The following is a 13,386-nucleotide window of genomic DNA, read 5'->3' as shown; positions in this document are numbered from 1 at the left end:
GGGCAGAGAGAGATGGATATAGTATTTACGTTTTTTTTCTCAATTATCGGTAATATTGTCAAGATAAATAACTTAAGAGTCACACAAATCTAGCCGCCATAACACAATTGAAGTAGCACTCACATAATATACATAGCAAGTAGTGATGTACCGACTATTGATTTGGCCGACTAGCCGACTATCGGCGCTCGGATGTCCGATTAGTCGGCTAGTCGGCCAGATCATTAGTTTTGTCTAAGTTCGGTTCAGATGCACTTAAAATAATTGTTTGACCCCTTTCGTCGCACTATTCATAATATAGTAACGCTAACATTTAGGAAGGGTCGGTGAATCCGTGCAGATGGGTGAAGGGCTAATTCCCCGCTTATCGCAACACACCATTACCCGACCGCGACACTGTACCTACTGGGCAGAAAGAGATGGATAAAGTATTTACATTTTATTTCGGAATTCAACGGTAATGTTTTCAAGGCAAATAACTTAAGAGTCACAAGGTTCACTCTATTGATAGATGAAAACCGCATGAAAATCCGTTCCTAGTAGTTTTTGAGTTTATCGCGAACATACATAGGTACATACCTACAGAGAGACGCGGCAGGGGACTTTGTTTTATAAATAAGATGTACTAACCTAGAGATTCTCCTATTCCAAAATGCTGGGGCAACTATTTACACATGAAAACACCGCTCTCTCTTACTTATTGTTTTCTTTAAAACGTGAACAACAACAGTCTAAACTGACCATAAGTGAACTCTATATCTTTGCAATTAGGGTTAGGTTCGCCTAACATTTTGAATTCGCCATTAATTTTGCTGCAACCGTAATGTTTTTATCAGTCCAGAAAACAGCAGTGCATTTAAGTAAGCCACTCCAGTCCCAGACCGTTTTAAAGGAAATAAATTGAACGTTGCCGGGTTTGACTGTGGAGTTAACAGTTTCAAGAACTTTAGGTATACCATTATGCAGGATTTAGATAACATATTTAATTACACAAACGGGTCCACCGCGATATAATTTCATTGTTTTTACCTTTAATTCCGACGTTTCAGCTGAGTTGCACCAGCCGTGGTCACGGAAAGACTGACGTCCCAACAAATGTCAACGGAGATATTAATAAAACACCAGTAAACTACACGAAATTAGTTTATAAAAATGTTCGGAGTAGACAAAGAAATTGCAGCTACCCGTTAAAGTTTAATGTTTATTGTCCACGACAACGAAATTATATCGCGGTAGACCCGTTTGTGTAATTAAATATGTGTACAAAACGCGAGAGTTTAAAGTGTTATTTTACATAACATAATAAGAGTCATGAACCCGCAACTAAAATGCCGCCCCCATACAATCGAAGTTACGTCGCATTAACGACAAGCTTAGGTATATTACATGAAACTTGGCATGAACATTTACGTAACTCATTTATGTCTGATATTAGTTTTCACTGCTAAAATTTGCTGTACGGTCACCACACGGGATTGTTATGCCATTTAGGGTTCATGATTAATTGGAAATTCTATAGCGTAAGTATTGAACAACCAATTTAGCTAGGACCCTAAATCGCGCAACAATCGCGGAGCGTGATGGTCTGATGGTACAATGACAAATATCTGGGAGACCGAGCTTTTCTCGAAAAACATATAAAAACTCAAAAATGTGCGTTATCCCAGAGATAAAACCTAGCTAGATCGAGTTTTTACCCCCTAAAACCCCCATATAGCAAATTTCATTGAAATCGTTAGAGCAGTTTCCGAGATCCCCGAAATATATAAATATACAAGAATTGCTCGTTTAAAGGCAGGTATTAGATAGATTAGAGAGAGCGAGTAGAAATATAGAAGTGATTTTTGGCGGGGTTTTATGTGACTCTTAAGCTCGGACTAAGGAACTTGCTTCAAGATTTGTTCGTAAATTAAGTAGGTAGTAAAGTTAACGATATACGTGTTTCATTTAGCTTCTTGATTACTGGCAAAGTTCGGATGCTAAGTTAACCATAGCTATAAACTACTACTAACATACAGTACTCATTTACGGGCGGGTATTTTTTAATAAGATTAGCTACCTACCTATACTAAAATGTGCGGAGCGATTTTTAGGGTTCCGTACCCAAAGGGTAAAACGGGACCCTATTACTAAGACTTCGCTGTCCGTCCGTCCGTCCGTCCGTCCGTCCGTCTGTCACCAGGCTGTATCTCACGAACCGTGATAGCTAGACAGTTGAAATTTTCACACATGATGTATTTCTGTTGCCGCTATAACAACAAATACTAAAAACAGAATAAAATAAAGATTTAAATGGGGCTCCCATACAACAAACGTGATTTTTGACCAAAGTTAAGCAACGTCGGGAGTGGTCAGTACTTGGATGGGTGACCGTTTTTTTTTTTGCTTTTTTTTCGTTTTTTTTTTGCATTATGGTACGGAACCCTTCGTGCGCGAGTCCGACTCGCACTTGCCCGGTTTTTTAAGACAGTATAGCTTTTATTCAGACGGTACGAGTACAGATGTAGTGCATAATGTATTCCATTGTATTATCTCGGAAACGCTCGTATTTGTCATGCTACTTCAGTCAACCTCAGTACTTTTTGTACCGAGACTGACTAAAATAGTACGACATGTTCGTACGTTCCCGTGAAAATACGATTGAAAATAATTACGCGCTACATCTGTAAAACTCGTATTATTACGTACTTATAACTTTATAATTGTATGTAAAAATGATCGAACAGTACATTTGTTTTAATTGCTGTCAAATTGATATACTTAAGTTATTCTAAATACCTATACCAATTAAAATTAGTTTAAAGTCCCTAACAGTATATAAAATGTAAGGTTCATGTTATGGCGGTGAGATTTCAAAGTAGTATTTTGTAGGTAACTAGCAACCCGCTACGGATTCGCACGGGTTACACAAAGCCGTAACAAATTATACCTTCCTTAAGATTCACTTAATTGATAGGTGAAAACCGCCTGAAAATCCGTTCAGAAGTTTTTGAGTTTATCGCGAACATACAGTATACACATAAACAGACATACGCGGCGGGGGACTTAATTTTGTAAGATGTAGTGATGCTATTGAAGTCAATGGCAAAACTCGCAGCCTAATAAATAGAGATTTCGGTTATTTTACTATACAGTTTTGTCGTTACTCGAAATCGTGAACCATTTTCTAGGGCGCGCTCCCTGTCTATAAGTATATATTGCATATAACGCTAATTTGTAAGTACAATTTCATAAACTACGATACATATTGTCTCTGAAACCAGCCAACTTAAATCCTTATTCTAAAAACGCATTTGAATACAACGAAGTAAACACAAACTCGTAGAACTACGAATAGGATACATGGCATTAATAACGTTTAAATCTAGGTCAGGATGATAGATCTACCTACAAGCTTACTAGTCTGAGCAAGATAAATGCGCTGGAATAGTATCCGGTTATTTCGCGGCAACGAATTTCCAAAATCCGATATTGCCAGTCCACTGGTTTGGAATATAAGCGTGGTCAGTTTGGTATTACCAGAAACAATAATTAGCCACGAGCCCCGATGCATTTATACAATCTGTGCAGCCATCCACAGATACATACAATCCAATAGGTAGCCTGAGCTGCCCCAATCATTTTAGAGGTGCGCAATGTTGGGACCTCTGGCTGCCAGAATCATGTAAGTGGCTATCTGGAACTCAACTCAACTCAACTTTAAACCGACATTTTGTATAAACGAGAGAACCTCATAAAATGGTCTGACCAGACGAGAACATAATGGTGTTTAGCAAAAATGTGTCAACCTACATTCATTTTGCAATAAAATATCAACTTTAAGCATCAATTTTTTGAGTTGACACGTTATTGCAGAATGAATGTGGGTTGACACATTTTTGCTAAACACCATTATGTTCTCGTCTGGTCAGACCATTTTATGAGGTTCTCTCGTTTATACAAAAATGTCGGTTCAAAGTTAGCTTTGATAGACTCTAGGTATCTACCCCTCGTCCATCGTCTTGATGGCACAAGAAAAACACGTTTTGTTTTTCGATCCATTCCATAATTGTGCAAATATGTGCCATGAATGACACACGAGGAAGATATCAACATGATAATTTATTGTTTCTGTATAAAAACCTTCCTGATATTATGTTTCCTTTACGAGTTTATCGTACAAATAGCAACACTTATGACTGTACATGGATGGACCTTATTACAAAATGTATAAGGTCCACCGATGTACAGTTTGGGCGATGGTACCCGTATTTTCTGCTAAATTAAAAGGGGTTTTTGTTACAAAAAATATAGCTAATATACGAAACATTACTCGCGAATAATAGGGGTTTGTGAAGGACAAATAACAAACATTACAAATTATGTGTACATAGGTATTTGTCGAGGGAAGGCCGCATCAAGGACCTTATATTTTAGTTTAGGTCCTAGCTTAGTTGGTAGCGACCGTGGCTAGGCAGGATGCGGTCCTGTACCTACTCGTATTCGAGGTCCGGTGCACGGTGAGGGCATTTGAGTCAAAAATAAAACTGTGTTCGCGTCTTTCCTGTAGACATACACAAGAGTTAAGGACTATTAAGGTTAATTTTCTTATTTAACCCTTATCCACGTGAAAAGGTCCTCCTTTTATTTAGAGAACTATGATAAAATCATTACTTACATGCCCACAAGCTGTTAACTATTGCCCACAGGAGAGAAAACTAGTGTGTTCGCGCGAACTGTACATTTTTCTCTCCTGTGGGCAATAGTTAACAGCTTGTGGGCATGTAAGTAATGATTTTATCACAGTTCTCTGAATAAAAGGAGGACCTTTTCACGTGGATAAGGGTTAAATAAGAAAATTAACCTTTATAGCCCTTAACTCTTGTGTATTTCTACAGGAAAGACGCGAACACAGTTTTGTTTTTGACCCATTTACTTGTTCGTTTATCTCTTCCAGGGCATTTCTTGAGGGCATTTATTTCTTTCTGAGTTATGGACGTTTTCAATGAATGTAAGAATTTATTATATGTATCGTCTTTTAGAACCCGCAACACAGATCTTGCTAAGCAAACTGTGGGAGGTTGATTTGTGTAAGACTTTTGTATAATAAAATAATTATAATATTTGATTTCACGCCTGCGACAGCGACATTTAGGCCATCCTAAACTCATCGTCTAGTATAAGTATAAAAAAAGTATTTGAACAACACACAAACACAATCGTACCGTAAGTAAGAGATGGCACGGTCGCCGCCAGTTTAAGTAAATACAGAAATCTCCCCAGACTACTTTTACACGCGTGTATCATTTCGTTCATTCTTATATTTGTTTGGCGACCGCGAACCGGAAAACGCAGCTGGAAAAGACCCCCAACAAGATGGTGCGACGATCTGGTTAAGGTCGCGGGGAGCCGATGGATGAGAGCGGCGCATCGTGGAGATCCCTGGGGGAGGCCTATGTCCAGCAGTGGACGTCTTTCGGCTGATATGATGATGATGATGATATGATATTTTCTTCGTAACTACCTAAGTATTTTTTTATTGTTTTGAATTGCGTTTGAAACACCATCATTTATTTTTCATACAAACGTCTCATCTTGATATCTAAACGTTTAAGACTCTTTTCTTTTAGGTACTTATATATTTTTCAGGGCACTTTACATAGCTTCATAAGAATATATTCCTACGTAGACAGACTTATAATTTGTTACCTGCTTATGAAAAAAGATTACTTTTCATGTTTGCCGACGTGTTTAATTCTCTATCAGAGACTAGTAAATAAATAAGATTATAAATAATAAAATGTATTACATTATTATACAAATATTATCGAGTCTTGCTATTATTCTACAATACATTGGCACCACATACTGGGCTTTATTCGATATGCTAAATAGTCAACCGTCACGCCCACATCAAATCATCGCAACTGATTCACTCGTGTGTTGATTCTCTCTTGAGTTGATACGAGTACTATCATATTCATAATATGTTAATAGTATCATGTATGGTGGATTGTTAATGTCAGATTTAGATGGATGTGGATTCGAACACTATAACTCTTTGTCTATGGGTTTGGGCACCTGTTAAGCGTTGGCCTTGGTGGCTCCTCTACACCAGCGGTCGGCAACCTTTTAGCAGCCAAGGGCCATATAGTAGTTAAGGAAGTTGACGCGGGCCGCACTTGGGTAATATTTGTGACTTTAGCAGACATTGTCGTTTGTCAATATTACATAAAAAATAAACAGGGAGGCTCGCGGGCCGCAACCGAGAGGTTCGCGTGCCGCATGCGGCCCGCGGGCCGCTTGTTGCCGACCACTGCTCTACACGATGGGCCAGCGCCAGCCACTCCAAGGGACGCATTTATGCGTTAGAGGGAGTAAGTGAAATTGCTATCCCATTCTACCGCATGGCTGCGTACCTTGGAGTGGCCGGCGCTGGCCCATCGTGTAGAGGAGCCATGGGATCAAGTCTAGAACTAATAGCGTCAACTCTTTCTATTAAATCTGGAGATTATCAGTCTTTCCTATTTACCAGTCTTTGTTCCCCATTCAAACATTTGTTTATTCATTCTACGATTTCTAAGACCGTCTGAGTAGCTTTCAGCCATTAAGCTCTAAATAAAGCATAGGCAAAGCCTGAAAAAGAAGTCTGAGCCGTGCTTAATATTTAAATATTTCGCTGGCCCAATATTACAGGGTTCTATGTGTCACTTTTATCGAACTGAAATTTGAACATTGTCATAGTGACATTAAGTCGAATTTCAACAACAACAATCTTGAAAATGTAACATAGAACCCTGTAATATTGGGCCAGCGATTTGGCTCTCAATCTCCGACTTTCCTTTTTATGGGTTGTTAGTACGAGTATAAGTATTCAGATTTTTTGTACTGATTTATAAATACATTTGGATTACATTTTGAATAATAGGTACTTAACAAAGGTTTTAGTTTATACTGTCTATATTTTTATACTTCTTAATTTAAGTTGAAGCTAGATCATCTGAAAAGGCGGCTGCACATTGAATGTGCCACATTCATTGTAAAAAGTACATAAAAACACATTTCATACCGGGTGTGGCCTATAACACGAGCAATAAATTAAACTGTATGCTGTACTCCTCAAACTGACCAACATATGTTCAGCAACTTTTAAAAATTACTTGTGTTTTGATTTTCAGTACACTTTAAAGTTTATTCTAAGACTTTGTATTGCGAATTTTGTTATACTGTCTCAAGCGTGACAAAGCAATGTCAATTACAATGATGTTAGGGTACATTGAAGGCAATATTTATTTTGTATATGAAAAATAAGAATGTCTAAAGAATTCATGATTTTTAAAAGTTGGTAAACAAAAGTTTTATCGTTTGAGGAGTACAATTTATGTTTAAATAATTTGCTCGTGTTACGGGCCACATCCGGTATATTTTACTTCTATCCGATAGCCGATGTCGTATCGGACAATGTGAAAATACTCTGATAACCGCCTCACACATGGATTGGTTAATTAGTTACGGGCAGTTTCCACAAGTTAACATCCAGTGTGCCTAATTTGAGTGTATATAAGAGGTAGCGCTACCCTATCCATCCCAGTTCCTCGAAGCCTAGCAATGCTATGAGATTGCTTACTGCTTTGTAGGCACAGGATGTTTGAACACCTGAGGTGCTTTACCCTGTATACAACTACATACTTACATTTGAACTGTGTAAGGTATGTTATGTACATATATATAGCACCTCAAAAACAAACTCTTGAGAAGGGATAAGCATAAAAAATGGTTTTTCATATAATATATGTATTTTAATATAACCCGAAAAATTTCACCATTTTGTGTTTAGATGAGGTATAGTCGGATGGTTTTAAAATGTCGGTATCCACTTGAGAGCCTACCTGACGATGAATGTCATTGTTAACTTTTGTTAAACCAAACCGCTAATTACCCGTGCAAAATGAAATGCAATAACAACAAAAGATTCTAAACAGATAACATCTTTACCGCTTGAAGGATAGAGTTAAATTACCATAGCAAGTATAGTGTGTAGCTTTCAAATAGAGCTTGACGGCTAATCCTATTGTCTATTGTTAAGTAAAACCGCACGTGCTACTTACCTGCAAAAAAGGGCTTTAGTTATTCTATTTGGCACCTGAGCGCGGGCTAGTCCAACGCTCAAAAAACCAGTGTAGGTGCGCTCTCCGATTACGCGCCTTTGTTACGCATCTCGATGACACATTTTAGACTGGTTCTGTAGCGTTCGACTTGCCGGCACTCAGCAACCAAAGTACGTATTTTTTATGCAGGTGGTTGTGGCACGTGGCACGAGCGGTTTTACTTAACAATAGACAATAGGATTAGCCGTCGAGCTCTATTTGAAAGCTACACACTATACTCTATAAAGAACCTTTTCGAAATTAAACATGAAACAAACAAACACCGTGGGCGACCACGGCTCTGAAATCCAAAAGGTCCTGCTATTGTAATTCTTTAAGCAGTAAAGTTGTTATCTGTATGGAATCTTTTGTTGTTATTGCTTTTTATTTTGCACACGTAATTAATTTAGCGGTTTGGTTTAAGAAAAGAAAACAATGCCATTCATCGGCAGGTAATCTCGCAAGTAAGGACTATACCTACCGCCAAAAATAATTCATCAATATTAGTAACATTATATAGGTATTAATTAGAGCTATAGCGAGTCACGGACTGACAGGACGGAAAGAAATGGTGAACCCGTTACCCGCAGGAGTCATTATTATAAATATGTATGTAGAACGTCACGTATTTTAAATATTTATTAGTTATCATACAATTTTACGCTCTGTTTTTAAGGAATAAAGTGAGTAATTCGAGGCACTTAATACTTGACATAAAATTCGTGTCAACCAGAAAAACTCACGAAAGTTCATAACTAAGAACCGTATTTTTTCACCTTTTTTTCTCTTTCATAATGCTTATTCGATTTCTTAAATGTATTAAAACGGGCGAGTCACGTTTTTTAAGTCAAAGATTGCTCAATTAGTCTCCCAACGTGTGCTCCCGTTGAAGCACCTCGTTATGGAACGAAACATGTCGAGTGATCTTCGACTTAAAAGTACGTGAGTGGCCCATTTTAAGACATTTGAGATGCCTAACTATGTGCAGGCGTGGCTCACTCCTCGATTTCGTCAAGTCGCTACAAGTCGGCCATATGCGGCCCACACCAATATTGGTGTCTAGCAGTAGTAGTTGCCGCGCACCGCTACGGAACGGACGCCTGCTCAGGCTTGCGCTTGTATCTCTCGAAATAGACGCGTTTTGTTAGAGACTGAACCTTCTGTAGCTAGTACTATTATAATTTATGTGCACAGAAGTTATTATAATATATTCACGTGTAAATATGTGTTGTCGCAGGGTATGAGGATGTAGCAGCATGAACGCGCCGGCAGCCGCGGCGCTTGTTCTGGCCGCGCTAGCCGCTCTGCCTTGCCGAGGTAATCTTCTTCTTTTGAAAATGGCTTTTTAAAATTTATGATGATTGCGCCAATGTCAAATGTGTGCTCGTCAAGCATTAAGTTAAGGAGTATTTTGCGACAAAAGCAGAGTGTTTCAAATTGTTTTGAGCACTTTAGCCTTCGAGCAACACCGGGAAGGGACAGACAGCATTCGGACTATTTCCCCTCTGCCGAAGCATAGGCACAACTGTACCTATTGCGGTGCGTGTTGTGAGGTTGTGACTCGTCCGTACACAAAAAGAGATCGAGTTGTGCAAGATTTGTCTTCGACGTGTGTCATTTTCTATATATTTGATTTTGTACGTAGTGAGCTATTGAGTGAAAAGTGTGACTGTGTGCACGTTTCTCCCGTAAAAAATGGCAGAATGATTTGAACGTTTCTCCCTTCCGACATGTCGGTACGGTAAACAGTATCGGCAGTTATATGTACAAGTAAAATAATATATTTAGGTAGGTATCCCAAGTAGCAAGGAAGTGTCGGCAACATCAATATAGCAGCCAATTAAGAACTTAGAGTGGTTTAAGGGACGTATAAGAGTGTCAGAAAAGATTTAAGCTGTATAAAAGGTACTTTACAGACATTATACAGCTCAAGCTGCATAAAATTAAACAATTTACTTATTATCCATACATGTACCCGACGCGTTTCCTGCTAGGCATGCTAGGGTACGAATCACTAGAAATCAGACGACACCTAGCAGTAGCGAAGCTCGCCCTAGGCGTCATCCATAATAGGGTGGATTGTGTAGAGCTGGTGTGTGAGGTAGTAAGACTGTATGCACCTGATGCGCGCGGGCGACTGCGCAGCGCGCGGCTGCTGGCAGCGCCGCCCGCGCGCAGCGGCCTGCTGCGCCAAGCGCCGCTACACACCGCACTCACGCTGCTCAACTCTGTGCTTAATATGGCACCACACATTGATGTGTTCGCATCCAAGTGGTCACAGCTTGTAAAAGAATGTAAACGAATATTTGAATCGCTGTATTAATTAAGTAGTATAGTGTAGTGAATTTAAAAATTAGGTTAAGTAATGTTGGTTAGTATTTAAGATTGTAATGTATTGGCGAACGCTGTAATTACAATTTTTTTGAGTAATAAACAATAAACAATAAACGAAATCATTATAAAGGATTCTGCGGAAGCATGGGGTGCTTTATCAGAATATAAAAAATCTACTATAAAACTAAAAGTGTTGTGAGAGACTACAAGCTAATTCTATCATAAAAGCTGTATACAGGCTGTATTGTAGTAACACTTGGCACTTTTAGCTGTACAAAAGTATCTGTCAACTCCGTTTTAAAACATTAAGTGTTGTGAAACACTACAAGCTAATTTTATCGTAAAAGCTGTATACAGGCTGTATTGTAGTATCACTTGGCACTTGTAGCTGTACAAATGTAACTGTCAACCCCGTTTTAAAGCTATTTCTTATGGCGTAATCTTACTCTCCTATAAGAATAGTGGTTGTATAACTTCTGTCTGTAAGGTTATTATAAAACCAAATGAATAAATGGCAGCTATAGTACAGCTTTTTTCTGTATTACTGATAGAGTCACTTATAACAATCTTTTGGCGTAATTTTACACTCGTATAAGTATAGTAGTGTAATGATTTCTGAAAATAAGTGTATTATAAAATTAAAGGAATATATGACAGTTACAGTACAGGTTTTTTATTTGTTATACGGATCTCTAAAGAGAATTATAACTTATGAACGGAGAACCGAAATACAGCCAAACGAATACAAATATTCTATTATAAAGCTGTTTTAATTACAAAAGCTGTAAAAGACACTCCATTTATTACACAGCACAGCTACTAAGATTATAATGCTCTCCAACTATCCTGTAGGCTGTTTAAAAATTGTCGCCATTTTACAATAAAAAAAAACCTATTTGTAAATATAATTAAAGAAATACTTGCAAATATTTAGCAGACTAACGCCGTGTTATGATTACCAGCTAAAATAAATTGTTTAGCCTTAGAATTAATATTTATAAATATTTTTGATACTCTAACCTTAAAAACAAATAGTAACTTTACCGATTTTTGATATTTTCCTTATGGTTTCTCTTTGTTATTTTGCAGGCGCGTAAATATTTTGCCAGAAAAGATACACAGGTTCACAATAAATAATAATCCGCACTTACCAATAATGTAATATTCCATTCAAGACCTGTATAATATTTACTTTTACTTTTACCATCCACTATAACACTTTATTGTCGCCATTACTATATTACGAATGAACAAGATTAAGACATTTTAGTTTCTTAAATGATTATTATTCTCTTGTAATTCTTTCTTATAACTCATTTAAAACTTATATTCTTATATCGTACTTATAAGAGATTATCTGTAGTGTTAAGGTTTCCTGTTAGACCGAAACATAGCTGTAATGCAGCTATTATGCAGCTTATGTATAGCTTATACAGCTACTCTACAGCTCTAATAACGCCAAAGGCTGTATAATTTGGGCCCTTTTTTTACTTATAAGGGCTGTATAAGCGCTTATACAGCCTTTGTACAGCCTAACTGTACAGCTTATAGTATACAAATAAACTTTAATACAGCTTATATACAGCTGGCAATGCTACTTGGGATGTATTTAAATTATCCATTTCCATATCACAAATGCGAATGTAACTATTCCTGTCTGTCTGTCACCTCTTCACGCTTAATCCGTTGAACCGATATGGAGATAGTTAAGGGCTGGAGAAGAGACTAGGGTAGTTTTTAGGGTTCCGTACCCGAAGGGTAAAACGGGACCATAATACTCTGAGTCCGCTGTCCCTCTGTCCGTCTGTCCGTCCGTCTGTTTGTGACCAGGCTGTAACTCATGAACCGTGATAGCTAGACGGTTGAAATTTTCACAGATGATGTGTTTCTGTTACCGCTATAACAAGAATGTCACGGAACCCTTCATGCGCGAGGCCGACTCGCATTTGGCCGATTTTTCGTTAATTATAATCATCATTCCACGCAGAAAAACTGACGGGTAGAAGCTAGCGAAATATAATTTTATACCCGAAATCTGAACCGAATAATCTTCAACGAATTCCCTTCAACCTTCAAACTCTAAAACACAAAAGGCTGCAAATGACTGGCCATTATTAAATATTTTCCTTTATAACGGGAAAAGACTCTCAAAAATAAATTTGATAACCGGAGAGCCTTCAGTCTGGTGTTTCTTAAGTGTCTTTTTCATCTAAATTAATTCAGCGGGAGATTTTATACAAAATGTCCGCAAGGAAGAAAGATGCCTTGATGGGAAATTAATCTCTAGGTTTGTTTCGATGATATTTAATCAGAGGGTTGGAATACAACTTCAGCACGGCCCAAAGTATTCCTTAATTACATGTACATTTTACATTTGAGTCTGATCCTTTACATTTGTTCTAAATTGCTTTGATTACATTTGTTAGCTTTTAATTTCCACTTGAATGTTTAACTTTCAATTAATCGTGTTTTAAGCCTGTATGATGTACCTACCTATTAGGATGTATCTAATGTACTTACTTGTACATTTAAGTAGGTATGTTTATTTTAAAATGTTTGAGCGCATTCATAAAGATTGGTCCATATAAGAAACCTTATATATTTGGTTATTTACGCAACCGATAAATTTTACCATACAAAGCATACTACGAAGAATAAACTTTACAGCTATTTAACAAATTGGAACTTATACATCATTGTTAAAAAAAATTCCGATTGAAATTAGTGGACCAAGGAGAATTACCTCGACGACATACCTACTTTGAACTTTGGACCCTGTGAAGTATGAGTTCCAATTTTTCTTTTAAATCTTTGTAACGTGCTCACTAATATTGATCAACTAAGAGAGTGACTTAATCCAGTTTTATTCCAATATGACCTGTGTTGTGTACAGTCGCCTGCAATAATATGTTACTCTTCGAAGGCC

General features: G+C 37.7%; 1 protein-coding gene across 2 annotated transcripts in view; it reads left to right on the top strand.

The window, feature by feature from the left end:
• Nucleotides 1–13,386, top strand: part of LOC134792971 (cell adhesion molecule DSCAM-like) — a 97,167-nt gene that overhangs the window by 67,299 nt on the left and 16,482 nt on the right. For both annotated transcript variants that reach the window (XM_063764462.1, XM_063764461.1), the window contains exon 2: nucleotides 9,364–9,443. In XM_063764462.1, coding sequence (XP_063620532.1) covers nucleotides 9,383–9,443 — 61 coding nt within the window. In that variant the 5' untranslated portion in view covers nucleotides 9,364–9,382. The remainder of the gene's footprint in view (nucleotides 1–9,363; nucleotides 9,444–13,386) is intronic.

This window comes from Cydia splendana, chromosome 8 (genome assembly GCF_910591565.1).
Source record: "Cydia splendana chromosome 8, ilCydSple1.2, whole genome shotgun sequence".
Taxonomy (NCBI): Eukaryota; Metazoa; Arthropoda; class Insecta; order Lepidoptera; family Tortricidae; genus Cydia; species Cydia splendana.
This window is presented reverse-complemented; position numbering and strand designations above follow the sequence as displayed.